Source organism: Capricornis sumatraensis, chromosome 23 (genome assembly GCF_032405125.1).
Source record: "Capricornis sumatraensis isolate serow.1 chromosome 23, serow.2, whole genome shotgun sequence".
Lineage (NCBI taxonomy): Eukaryota > Metazoa > Chordata > Mammalia > Artiodactyla > Bovidae > Capricornis > Capricornis sumatraensis.
The window spans coordinates 8,014,233-8,028,994 of record NC_091091.1 but is presented as its reverse complement, the minus strand read 5'-3'; the positions used below and the strand labels follow the sequence as shown (position 1 = coordinate 8,028,994).

Here is a 14,762-nt window from a genome sequence, read left to right as displayed (position 1 = left end):
CTAATGGCCCATAGGATAGTAAAAGCAACAAGTGTTGATGACAGTGTAGTACAAAATGAACTTTCATTCACTGATGGTAGAAATGCATTAATAAGTTGTTGTGACTTCTTTGTAACAAGACTAGTCAATACCTAGTGAAAGAGAGAAGATGCATGTACTTCATAACCATGTTCTTCATTCATTAAGTAGTGATCCTAATGAAACACTTACCCATGGCTACAACAAGACATGCAAAAATATTCATGAGTAATGTCGTTATAGTGCAAAACTAAAATATAACAACATAAACCTGGAAAAACTCACATATACATAAGAATTAATAAGTTATGTAATATTCATATAATGGCATACTATACAAACAGGAAATAAACTACAGCCTCATATATTAACATGGATGAATTGGATAAGTCAAATGGAATGCTGATCAAAAGAAACAAGTTGAAGGATATGTGTGGCATGATATTTATAGTAAGTTTAAAACCAAGTAAACATATGGTATTTACGCATGGAATGAGGTGCATGTGAGTACATGCACAGACATTCATTAAATTAGAAGTACCAGAAAGAGAATCATGAACATAAGTTTCACCAGAGATGTTTTGTGGGAGGGGGTGGGCATATAGTGAATGAGATTCGAATTCATTTCTGTGTTGCACAAAAGATTCAGTTGTCAGTCAGACTCATAGGAGTCATAGATCTTACCCAACTGAATTTAACTAATGACTCAAGGGATGCAGGCAAACTTCAAGCTCAGAAAAAGTTTCTTTCCTTGTGTATGCCCTATATGATCAGATATACCTCTTAAAAGTGTTTTGTTTGTTTGTTTTTTACATTAGGGAATACTTTTTTGGTATAATAGGACCCGTTTTTGAGCAATATGTGTTGAACATTACTTGAAAAGGGAGTTGCTTTGATTTGGGGACTCCTTATTTTTATAATGTATTAATCACACAGGTATGAAAATGTTTACTTAACCCTATTCTCTAGCTGGGTCTGTCCCCACATATCTTTGATTTCCATATTTCTTTACAACAAACATTGTTTTGCTTATAAAACCTGCTGAATCTGTACAAAAACATTTATTTGTTGTTGTTCTGGAGTTGTTTTTCGTTAAACATGCTGGTTGAATACATTGATATTATTGTATTCATGCTTTATTCTGTATTCATTCTTCAATGAATAAAAGATTCTGGATTTTGAGTTTAAATTTATGTGTCCCATTTAAGATATCTAATTTCTATTTTGATTCCTAATTTTAAAATTTTATACATAATTTTAAAAATTCTCTAAAATTTTAAATTATGACTTTGCATATGTTTTATAGAAAAATTAATATATATATATAAGTAAAGGGAATATAAAAATATATACCTCTTTTATCTACCTGGAACTAAAAGTGATTTTGTTCTAAAAAGTACTTCATGGCAATAAGAATATTGCCATCTCAATATTAGTTGAGATATGGGATTATTACAATCAAAGGCATGGAATTTCTGAAATAAATGAGAGAAATGGAACAAAGGGGAAAATAAGGAAAAAAGAACCAACTTTTGGGGGCGCTAACAGTTAGGATGCTCTTCACTGATGTTCTCATTTAAGTAACACACAGCAAAAACACATCCAAATGAGATAGTTCTCTCATTTGTGGGGCAAGGTGGTTCAAATAGACTAAATATCTCTAAAGCTCCCTAACTAGTTCCCTTCTACAGTTTTGTGGACCGTAAAGTACTTTGTAGTTTAGGTAAAAAGACTATACGGATCAAGATTAGAAAGCTATCTCTGTATAATATAACTTTTTCTACATCGGATTGATTTTTTTTTTTTTAAGAATTAAAGATGCAAATGTTCATAACTGGTGTCTGCAAACATTTAGAATTATTCACTATATATATGGACTTCCCTGGTGGATCATATGGTAAAGAATCCCCCTGCAATGTGGGAGACCTGAGTTCCATCCCTGGGTTGGGAAGATCCCCTGAAGGAGGGCGTGGCAGCCCATTCCAGTATTCTTACTTGGAGAATCCCCATTGACAGAGGAGCCTGGCAGGCTACAGTCCATGGGGTTGCAAAGAGTCAGACATGACCGAGCAAGTAAGCACACAGCACAGCACACTAATACAAAGAAAAACTATGCAAACTGCAACTTTTAAACTTTTATTCTTGCTCTTTGAGATGCTTATTTTTTCACATATATGAACTATAGGAGATAGATTTTTATCATATTTGTCATAGAAGCAAAAAGTGGTTTATTCTGTAAGTGAACCATTTTTATGTCTCTAGCATTTCAGTAACATGTTTTGCGTGTGTGTGTGTGTGTGTGTGTGTGTGTGTGTGTGTGTGTGTGTGTGTTTGGCTGCGCTGGGTCTTTATCGCTGTGCGTAGGCTATCTTTAGTTATGGTGAGCAGGAACTTATACACTGCAGGTGGGACGTTCTCTAGTTGGAGGGCACAGGCTTCTCATTGCAGTGGCTTTTCTTGCTGCAGAGCAGGGCCTCTAGGGTACACAGGCTCAGCAGTTTTGGCGCTGGGGCTTAGCTGCCTTGCAGCATGTGGGATCTTCTTGGATCAGGGATAGAACCCATGTCCCGTGCATTGGTAGACAGATTCTTAACCACTGGACCACCAGGGAAATCCTCAGTTAACATGTTTTTAAAGAACATTTCAAAACTCACTGAAATTTCTCCATGGCTTGCATAAGTCTGCCAATTTGAATTTATAATCATTTGTGTTACCCAAATGGTAATATACAGTTATAGGTGTTCTTATATCTAATTTGAATTAATGAGCTTAACCTATGTTGTATTACACCTTAGTTCATGATTTATTTTTAACAGCCAGGAGGATTGACAGAAACAATTTTTCTGAGTTGTTTCATTGTGAAGAGCAAACTGAGATTCAGAAATGAAGCAATGTATCAATGTTTGTCAGACACTAATCTTTTGAAATGCAGATTTACAAAACCCATTCATTCAGAACCTCAGGAATAAGAGTCAAGTGAGTTCGGTAACCTTTATTTTAAACAAGACCACCATGCTCCAACACACACAGATACACACACATAGAAATTTGAGAACCACTAGGCTCGTTTATTTCCATTTACATTCATGAAATCCACATTAGTATGCAAATGAATATCTCTCTGATACAGCTTAGTGGTAAGTGTTAAAAACCACATTCCCATGGTTTTGAAACACCTTATGGAGGAGTAATCAAATGGATCAGTGGAGAATAATAATTGAATTCCCTCTACCTTGCATAGACCTTCTTAATACTTACAAAAATTCTGGTCTTTGACATCCAATCTCTAAATTCAAAAACTTGAAGCATAGTATTTTTAAATGTGTTTAAGTGTCTGGCATTATCTCAAGAAATTAGTTTTTCTACTTCATTACATTTTTCAGGAAGGTGAGTTTTAACCTTTCTAGACGACACGTAGCCAGTATTATGAATATTTGTAGAGCTTTAGAGGGAAATGAATTAACACAGAGGTACAATTTACTGCATTTATGTCTTCATGCAACAAATACATTTGCTTTCCATGGACTTCATTCATGCAACAAATACATTTGCTTCCCAAGTCCTATATGGGTAGAGAAATCTTGTTACAATAGTAATGAAGCTTTTCTGTTCATGTAATTTACTGTTTTTTTTATTGAGTGCTTAGTATAAATTATAGAGAGTGCCAAAAAATACTCATTTCGTTGATGAGCATACTGTTTATTGCGGTAAAATAAAGACATATATGTCATTTTTATATCTTCAAAAAAGAAATCTTACTGAATGAAACGTAGATGATGAGGATGATAGAAAGGTAGAGACCTGCAGGAAGTCTTTATGAAAATATAATTGGCCTTTGGATGCAGGCTTTGAATGAATCCTAATGAAGGATTCTTCTTAGCAAAGAGATAAGCATATCCTAGAGAAACTGGGATGTACACATAAAGGTGTATGTTAAAAAAAGCCAAAAAATTGAGACAGTATAAATGTACATTTGCAAGGCAACTGATAAATAAATATGGGATGGAAGAAGACACTTAAACATTAAAATGAATGAGCTAGATTTACACATAGAGTAGCCTGGTATGAAAAATTAAAATGTTAAGAGATAAGTGTAAGTAGCAGAATGATCCACACTGTATTATGCTATTCATATATTTTTAAAACACATACATATAAACACAGATAAAAGACTGAAGGAGCTCTCATTAAATTCATCATAGGAATTGCTTCATAGGAAGTTGGAAATGGGAGTAGAGAAGAGGATTTGAGTGAAATTCAAATTTCTGAATAATTTGTTATTTCTGGACAAAGGCTGCAAAGTATGACAAAATATTTGGGGGTTATTTCCTGGAGTGCATGGGAATTTGTGATACTATTCTTTGTCCCCTCTAGTGATAATGTACTTTTTCTCTTCATACAGATAAGTTAAAAAAAAATAAGAAATGAAGTGAACATCATTAACTAGTGTTTATTTGATCATCCAGTATGTATGCAGTGGATATAGGCTTTTATTGTTTCTCTTTCTAGGTTAATGTCACTCGTGAAGACTCACCAAATGAAGAACCAGTCTTTCTTAGAACCTTAGGAAAAGGAGATTGGTTTGGAGAGAAAGCCTTGCAGGGGTAAGTAGATTACATGTTACAAAGTTTTTGGTTGAGTGCTACATAAATGTTAACATATTGAACTTCTAGTACAATGGGTATTTAGTTCTTATTCTATCATCAGACACAGACTCTTGATGATCCAATTTTACCCATTTCCAGCTGAACTTAGAATCTGTTTGGGTAGGCTTTGGAATTGATGGTTAATTTGTGTAATAAATTATTTTATTTCATTTGATTTGGTAACAATTCTCCTCAATTGTAATCTCTATAAAGACTTTAAAGATCGGGAGAAGTCTCTGCAAAGCCTATTATGTATGACGGTTTTACTTGGAATCATATAGGAAGATGACTGGTTGAGAATTTTGAAATCCCTAAACCTGACTGTACAGACAACACATCAGAAGGCAATGAAGCCTTCTGCGGGTCACCTCTGGGGTTCTGGGTGGTGGCTGTCATCTCTGGCTGTGGTGGTGGAGGAAGAGGAGGAGTTGCAAGGGAAGGTAATGAACATTCCCAGTCTCTGTGGATGGGCTTGAAAGGCTGGACTCATAAAGGTGTGACTGCAGGGTCACTGAAATTCTACTTGTAAACTCAACAGCAAGCATTTGGAATGTCTTCCCGTATACGGCTGAAAAAACCCAGTTGACTTTGTACCATGCGTCTTATAGAATGCATGACAAGAAGACAGATACCTACCAGTGTGTCCCAATAAGCAGCACATCTCAATTATATGTCTATTTATCTATCCATCTATGAGACTTTTCAAGTTACATCAAGCACTTGAATAACTAATAACCAATAAACATTTATTTTTGTATCAAATTCCAGGTGCAGGTGTGTATACTAAAGAGAGAGCAATAGGACAATTCCTAAAATATTTGGAACAGTCAGGTTTGCCTCCATTCCAAATTATGCCTTTGTTTAAGAAACTGCATTATAAACATTTTGCTAAAAAGTATTCAGGAATTTTAATTTTTAAAACCACAATCAGTTGGCAGGTTTTATTTTCTCTCTTACCATTTCACAGCTATAGCACTGAAACAGATACAGATAAGTCATTTTACTCAGGGCACATTACCTTATGAAAATTAAGAATTAAATGCATTTGATTTTCTTTTTTCTTTACTGAGACCGTTTGAGCCCTATTTAATGAACAGGTACTTTCCATTAGATATTTCCAATAGCAAAGTTAAAAGAAACACCATATTCAATGTGAATATACAAAGAAAGGCAATAGGTATCATCATCCTAATATAAACTGAAAAAAACATACCATTTGTATTTTAATCTTGCTTTCTCTTGATTATTATTATATATAGAGGATTCTCAAGAATAATATTACCTGATTTCATTAGTCCAGGATTAAATGCCTCTGTGGAAAATGTCCATTTCAAGCAGAGGCAAAGAAATAGAAACATTTCAATAATTTCTGATTGAGATCGCAAGTGACACCAGAAAATAAAACATAACTGATTATTGACAGATTTTCTCTTGTAACTTATTGTCAGTGAATTTTGGTGCAAACTAAAGAAAGTTTTAGAGTGAAAACACTTTTCCAGAATGTGTCTCAAGAAGTGAACTTGGGGATACGGTTTACAGAAAAGTTACCAAACTTTGATATCAAAATTTAAGTTAGTGGTCGTCCATTTGGGGGGCTCCAAAATCACTGCAGATAGTGACTGCAGCCATGAAATTAAAAGATGCTTTCTCCTTGGAAAAAAATCTATGACCAATCTAGACAGCATATTAAAAAGCAGAGACATTACTTTGCCAACAAGGTCCATCTAGTCAAAGCTATGGTTTTTCCAGTAGTCATGTATGGGCGTGAGAGTTGGACTATAAAGAAAGCTGAGAATAAAGAATTGATGCTTTTGAACTGTGGTGTTGGAAAAGACTCTTGAGAGTCCCTTGGACTGCAAGGAGATCCAACCAGTCTATCCTAAAGGAAATCAGTCCTGAATATTCATTGGAAGGAGTGATGTGGAAGCTGAAACTCCAATACTTTGGCCATCTGATACGAAGAACTGACTCATTGGAAAAGACCCTGATGCTGAGAAAGATTGAAGGCGGGAAGAGAAGGGGACGACAGAAGATGAAATGGTTGGATGGCATCTCTGACTCGATGGAGATGAGTTTGAGTAAGCTCCAGGAGTTGGTGATGTACAGGGAAGCCTGGCGTGCTGCAGTCCATGGGGTCACAAAGAGTCAGACACGACTGAGTGACTGAACTGACTGACTGATTCCATCTAGATGGAATTCATTCTGGCATGTGATTGTTCTTGTGAACTATCTGGTGCCAAATCTGTCTCTGCACATATTCAGTCCTCTTCACTGGCCATCTCTATTACCCGACTCCATCATTTCCCATTACAACTACCCTCCAGCCTATCTTCAACTCTTTTTTTATGCCCTTACTCTCATTTTCTCACCACTCAACCTGGCTTTATTTGCCTTCTCTACTTATATCCTCTTAAATGTCAGGAATGTGCTACTTATATCTTAGAATGATTTTTGTTTTCTATCTTCCTTTACTCAGCCATACTTCACTGCTCAGCCGTACTTTTACACTGTTGACCACCCCCTCCTTCTTTGGAATTCTCATCCTTTGAGGTCCCTGCAATTATTAGCAAATTGTTAGCACTTTTTAGAATTTCTCATTTCATTTCCTAAAATTCACCATTGTTTTATCCTCAGTTCTCTCTATGAGATCCATGTTGGTATACATCCAGATCTATGACTGCCTAAGACTGCCTAATTTCTTAATGAAAAGAAATCCTAAATGCTTATATTCTTATTTGAGCTCAGTATCTGAGACTTCTCAACTCAACGTATATTTGTTGAATGAGTGAATGAGTGAGTGAACAAATGAAGCTCCCTAATGATGTTCAGTCTTGCAGTCCTTTCTGAAGTCGATCACTTTCATGACTTGTCTTCAATTGATCACTTTCATGACTTGAGTTAATTTGATGGTGGATAATGCAGATGACACCACCCTTATGGCAGAAAGTGAAGAGGAGCTAAAAAGCCTCTTGATGAGGGTGAAGGAGGAGAGTGAAAAAGTTGGCTTAAAGCTCAACATTCAGAAAACGAAGATCATGGCATCTGGTCCCATCACTTCATGGGAAATAGATGGGGAAACAGTAGAAACAGTGTTAGACTTTATTTTTGGGGGGCTCCCAAATCACTGCAGATTCCTTGGAAGAAAAGTTATGACCAACCTAGATAGTATATTGAAAAGCAGAGACATTACTTTGCCGACTAAGGTCCGTCTAGTCAAGGCTATGATTTTTCCTGTGGTCATGTATGGATGTGAGAGTTGACTGTGAAGAAGGCTGAGCGCTGAAGAATTGATGGGTTTGAACTGTGGTGTTGGAGAAGACTCCTGAGGGTCCCTTGGACTGCAAGGAGATACAATCAGTCCATTCTGAAGGAGATCAACCCTGGGATTTCTTTGGAAGGAATGATGCTAAAGCTGAAGGTCCAGTACTTTGGCCACCTCATGTGAAGAGTTGACTCATTGGAAAAGACTCTGATGCTGGGAGAGATTGGGGGCAGGAGGAGAAGGGGACAACAGAGGATGAGATGACTGGATGGCATCACGGACTCGATGGACGTGAGTCTGAGTGAACTCCGGGAGATGGTGATGGACAGGGAGGCCTGGCGTGCTGCAATTCATGGGGTCGCAAAGAGTCGGACACGACTGAGCGACTGAACTGAACTGAACTGAAGGGCTTATCTACCAGGTGCTTCCCTGTTGGCCCAGATGGTCAAGAATCTGCCTGCTATGCAGGAGACTCAGGTTTGATCCCTAGGTCAGGAAGATCCCCTAGAGAAAGGGAGTAGCTACCACTCCGACATTCTTGCCTGGAGAATTCCATGGACAGAGAAGCCTGGTGGGCTACAGTCCATGGGTTCGGAGACAGTCAAATGGAACTACCACTTTCACTTTGTCCCAGCCCTGGTGACTTAGATGGTAAAGAATCTGCCCGCAGTGCAGGAGACCCAGGTTCAACCCTTGGGTCGGGAAGATTCCCTGGTATAGGAACTGGCAGTCCACTCCAGTATTCTTGCCTGGAGATTTCTGTGGGCAGATGAGCCTGGTGGGCTACAATTCATGTGTCTGGCAAAGAGTCAGACATGCCTGAGCAACTAACACTAACAAGAGTTTATCAGCTCACTTGACTGTAGATGGCAGGCTGGTAATATATTATGAAGGAACAAAAATAAGGTGAGTAAAACCAGTGCAAACTAGAAACCCTTATACAGTGAGGGGAGCAATTACGAGCTCCAGCTCAGTGCTGCTTTAAAAAACAGGAAAAAAATGGATTCTGAAAAGGATATGTGATTTTATAACTTAAAAAATAGCTCTGCTATCAAACAGAACATTTCTGCAAATGGTTTGACCTGTGAGTTGCCATTTTGAGATTTCTGTCAATCAGATACACCTCTTTAAAGCTCTGTAACTAGATTCCAGTGAAGAAAGCCTATTAGTTTTACCCTTGTTATTTCCTTGTTTTGATTATTTTTTGGCATTTTAATGTTTTGATGTTCTAGTTACTAACCTGGTTTTCCTTGTATGTCTGTGTTCTTTTTTGATCTTTTCTTTGAATTTCAATGTTTCACACGAGAAATTCTGACTTTTCACAAATCAGATTGACTTGTTTCACTTGTTTCCCTGCAAATAACTTAAAAAGTTATGTAACTTTAGGATATAAAGTCTTTTGAGCAGCTGTGTATATATCCTTTTGAGTAATACCTATGCTTCTTTGGAAACCTTATGATTTTTATCCATGGAAGACAAACTTTTTTGTTAGCGTTCTCTATGTTGGTGTAGCATGGCATTTCAGATTTTCATTTTTTCACAAATAAATTTTATGTGTACTAGGAATTTTTGTTTTATTTTAGTGAGGATGTTCCAAGGATCAGTATTGACAAATTGGTAATATTGAAATTAACCCTTGACCATTCTTTTTAAATTTAAGAGTGCCAAATACTAGTATTGGGGCTTCCCAGGTGGTGCTAGTAGTGAAGAACCCACCTGCCAATGCAGGAGACATAAGAGACGTGGATTCAATCCCTGGGTCGTGAAGATCCCCTGGAGGAGGGCATGGCAACCCACTCCAGTATTCTTGCTTGGAGAATCCCATGGACAGAGAAGCCTGATGGACTGCAGTCTATGAGGTCACAAAGAGTCAGACACGAATGAAGCAACTCAGCAGCAGCAATAGCAATACTAGATTGATTAAACACACACAGTATATAGTTGAATGACAGAGCTGAAATGTAACCTCAGTAACCCAACTCCAGAACCCCACTATGATATGGTAGTTCTCTCTCTAGAATTAACAAGCTTCATTTCTTTTTGGATGGAGAACAGTAGTCGTAAATCTAGCTATCCTTAGTCAACATTATTGACATTCACTAACCAATAGAATCACATTTCTAGAAAAATTTGGTTTACTTATTGCTTTCCTTTTTTTTTTTTTTTTTTGGTCGACATAAAGTGAATTATTCAAGTATAGCTTGGATTAAGCATTATTTTTTTGCTGTGATAATGGTTTTTCTACACCAGAGGGCAAAATGTTTTACTCTTTTCAGAAGTACTTCTTTATGTACATGAAAACTAAAATTGTGTTTAGGGGAATTTACTTCAGGTATAGTCCAGTAAGTCAATCCCTCTACACTCTGAGATATCACTGCTTTAGGATCTCTACCTGACTTAAAATCATGTAGAATTCACACTGGCATCAGGTGATGTCAAGTTCTAAGCCAAATACACACTTTGCATCTGTAGTAATGGGAAATATACAAGCCCTAGTTGAACCTGAGAGAGAAAAGATTGATCTCCCACTTGGCCCATCTCTCTCATCCTCCCCTTCCCCTAACACTTGAGTTTTCAGCACAGCATATGCTTATGAGTTCCAGCTCAAATGTCAGACTGCCTTCATTGGGATCCACTCTGTCCTTCTGAGTCCCTGAGAGGTTCTCCTTTGATCTTATGTGGAGATGATGATTTTGCCTAATTTTGCGGGTTGTTGCGAGGAATAATCAAGTGGACATTTATAAAGCATTAAAGTGAGTACTTAGAATTTAGATCAGTGCTCAAAAATATTAGCTATCATCACCACCACCACCATCATTGTTACTTTTTATCATCAGCATTGCTATTCCCAAGAATGTTCTGCTACTTCTTGACTCAAGTTTAGAACACTTGGTAGAATTGGCATAAGCATTAGATTTTGAATCATCCACTAACTGAGCAAGCCAGTTAATCTCTCTGGGTCTGAATTTGTAAACTGAGCCAGTTGAAGTAGATGATGCCTAAGTTTCCTTAGGTCACAGCTTCTGATTCTCTTGAGATTTGGCCTCTTCAACTGGAACAGAACCTTGGCTGCCAAATGCAGCCATGGGCCACTCTGTTAAATGGTGGTATTTGATAGCAGACCTCTGTCAGCAAGACTCCTCCCTCCAGGAACTATCCCAACTATTGTCTATCATTCTGAACACCTAGGCCACAGGCCAGGCCCTCCCTTGTTAATACAAAAGAGAATAAACCTTTTCTCCACATCACCTCCAGCATTTATTGTTTGTAGACTTTTCAATGATGGCCGTTCTGAGGGGGGCGAGGTGATACCTCATTGCCGTTTTGATCTGCATTTCTCTAATAATGAGTGATGGTGACCATCTTTTCATGAGTTTGTTGGCCGTCTGTATGTATTCTTTGGAGAAATGTCTGTTTAGGTCTTCTGCCCTTTTTTTTTTTTTTTGATTTGGTAGTTTATAGTTTTGGTATTGAGTTGCGTGAGCTGCTTGTATATCAATCCTTTGTCTCTTGTTTCATGTACAATTATTTTCTCCCATTCTGAGGGCTTTGTTTTATAGAGAACAAACTTGTGGACACAGTGAGGGAAGGAGCGGGTGGGACAAATTGAGAGAATAGCATGGAAACATGTACGTTATCATATGTAAAATAGAGAGCAAGTGGGAATTTGCTGTGTGACACAGGGAGCTCAGCCCAGTGCCCTGTGACAACCTAGAGGGGTGTGATGGGGTAGAAGATGGGAGGTGGGTTCAGGACGGGGGGGTGGGTTCAGGTATACGTATGCATACCTGTGGCTGATTCACGTTGATGTATGGCAGAAGCCAACACAATATTGTAAAGTAATTATCCTACAATTAAATTTTTTAAAAATGAATAAACTAAGCCAGTTTAACAGACATCAATATTAGGAGTTAACTAACATTTCTTAATCTGCTTTTTAAAAAATTAATAAAATAGCAATACAAATTATAACAAATCTTGGACACAACATGATAATATTTTGCAGCATCTGAGTCTGATTCTTATTTACTGATTTGGAAATGGAATACTCTAGATACCATTCAAGCCTCTTTTGTATCTTCCGCCAGTGTTTTCCTTCCCTGAGCCCATCCCTGTACCATGAAGACAGAATAGAAAGAATTTAGATTTTTCAGTTGCAGGTTTGGGTTTCTGTTTCTTCTCAAGGAAAACCTTTTTTGAGGATTACCTGTAACAACACACAGAGTTGTATCTAAAACCTGTGTTTTGTGTGAAGAAGGATTCCAGGACTTATATAGGGCTCCATCCCAGCTGCGGTCTTGATTGGCGCATAGCAGGACTCCTTCACTTGCCCCTCATGAGCTCTTCTGCCAAAGTCCCAGCTCATTTCTCTAACCATAGGTCTCCTCTCCTCTCGGTTTCCTGCACCTGAGACTTTGAGGGTTTTCCTTTTCTTTACTTCTTTGTCTTTTGTGTGGTAAGGATTATGATTAACATGTGAAAATTTAGTGAAAATTACTCTTTTGGAGGATTATAATGGATTACCTATGAAAAATGTAACAGAATGTCTAGTGGGATTTTTTTCCTGTTGTCCTGGATTTGTGGCTAAAAGGTCCAAAGCTAAAAAGCTATCAGTACTTAGGGCCAGTTTCATTCAGCACAACTGATTGGGAGGAGCCAGAATTGCTTTATTAGTATCACTCCTTCATCCATAAGATGGGACAAGTAGGGATATCTGAGTTTGGCTTGTTGAAAAGAGCAGTGGCCTCAAAAGAACTAGTTCCCTCAGTTCTCTGGTCTCAGCTTTCTTCGTTGTTGAGGATTTACAGATTAAATAGGAAATTAGAGAGTGTGCTCAATAATATTGTGGAAGAATCCCAAAGTGTCATATCATTCTTGTTACATCTCCATCCCCAAGCTTTTTCCTGAACTCTGAACCCACAATAGAGTTGGAGTTAGACATGTCTATAGGCACATCTACTTGGTAGACATCTCTTATTTACTTTAGATGTTCAGTTCAGTTCAGTCCAGTCACTCAGTCATGTCTGACTCTTTGCGACCCCATGAATTGCAGGATGCCAGGCCTCCCTGTCCACCACCAACTCCCAGAGTCCACCCAAACCCATGTCCATCGAGTCAGTGATGCCATCCAACCATCTCATCCTCTGTTGTCCCCTTCTCCTCCTGCCCTCAATCTTTCCCAGCATCAGGGTCTTTTCCAATGAGTCAGCTCTTCGCATCAGGTGGCCAAAGTACTGGAGTATCAGCTTCAACATCAGTCCTTCCAATGAACACCCAGGACTGATCTCCTTTAGGATGGACTGGTTGGATCTCCTTGCAGTCCAAGGGGCTCTCAAGAGTCTTCTCCAACACCACAGTTCAAAAGCATCAATTCTTATGGCTCTGAGACAAAACTGAATTCATTTTCTCTCTACCACCATCCAAGTCTCTTCCTTTCAAGTGATCCTATTCCAATAAGTGTTTCTCAAACCAGACATTTGGAAACTATCCCTGACTCTCTTCTTTCCCAAATATCCTCATCATGGACAACTAACCCTATTGATTCTACCTTCTCGGTAATTCTCAGCATCACCTGTGTCTTGCCGCTCTCACTGCCACTCTTCTGATTATGGCCACTGCTGATTAGTTCTGATTAATGCTCTGTCACCTGGGTTACTGCAGGTCCTTCTAATTGGTCATTGTGTCCAGTCTTGCTCACCTCTCATCCATTCCATACTCTATGATAATTTCTCAGTATTGGTTTCTAGGGTGGCCCTGATAATTACCACAAATTGAGTGTCTTAAGACAAAATATGTTATATTTAAAAAGAATTCCGGAGATTCAAATCAGCATCACCATGGACTTATGTCCTTTGAAAGCTCTCAAGAAGAGTCTCTGCTAGCTTCTGGAGGCTGCCAGCAAACCTTCAGGGCTTCCCTGGTAGCTCAACTGGTAAAGAATCCGCCTGCAATGCAGAAGACCCTGGTTCGATTCCTGGGTCAAGAAGATCCCCTGGAGAAGGGATAGGCTACCCACTCCAGTATCCTTGGGCTTCCCTGGTGGCTCAAATGGTAAAAGATCCGCCTACAATGTGGGAGACCTGGGTTCGATCTCTGGGTTGGGAAGATCCTCTGGTAAAGAGAACAGCTACCCACTCCAGTCTTCTTGCCTGGAGAATTCCATGGACAGAGGAGCCTGGCGGGCTACAGTCCATGGGGTCGCAAGGAGTCGGACATGACGGAGCGACCTGTTGTCCTCTAGGCACTTAGAATCGTGGTGTGAACATATGCTGCCATATCTTAACATAAGTATGTCCAGGATACAATGCTTTATTGAGCTTCGATGTCAAGGAACCCATCAGAAGATTTATGGTGGTCCTATCTTGGTTTTAAAGAAGCTATATTACATACAAAATATAATTACACACCCGATTTCCTGCCCTCCCCACCTCCACATATAGACAACTTCCTCCTCACACACTCATCTTAAACTACAGATAGTAGTATGGGAACACCTTTGGCCTAATCTGTGCACACACATGCACACACTAATGAATTTAATTACATCAACACAATTTGAACATATGCTTTCTGGACTTTTCCAAAGAATAGCTTCACCTGGAATATAAAATTAGTTCTAGAAAACAATTTTGTTGTTGTTTAAATTTACTTGATAATCTTGTAAATGCTTTAGTGTGCACTGTGGATATAAATATATCATTAGTAGTTGTTTAAGATTTTATAATTATCAGTATAAACTGATCAGTAACCCAAGATTTTTGTATATGATTGAGGAAACATCATAGAGTTTTAGTACTTTTCCATAAAATGTTTTCTTTATCCCTATTGTCTTAAAT

The 14,762-nt window shown here is 38.3% G+C and overlaps 1 protein-coding gene across 2 annotated transcripts in view; it reads left to right on the top strand.

Annotated features, from left to right (window-relative positions):
• The window catches only part of PRKG1 (protein kinase cGMP-dependent 1), a 1,398,992-nt gene that overhangs the window by 1,166,819 nt on the left and 217,411 nt on the right, over window positions 1-14,762 (top strand). For both annotated transcript variants that reach the window (XM_068961335.1, XM_068961334.1), the window contains exon 7: window positions 4,528-4,622. In XM_068961335.1, the coding sequence (XP_068817436.1) occupies window positions 4,528-4,622 (95 nt within the window). The remainder of the gene's footprint in view (window positions 1-4,527; window positions 4,623-14,762) is intronic.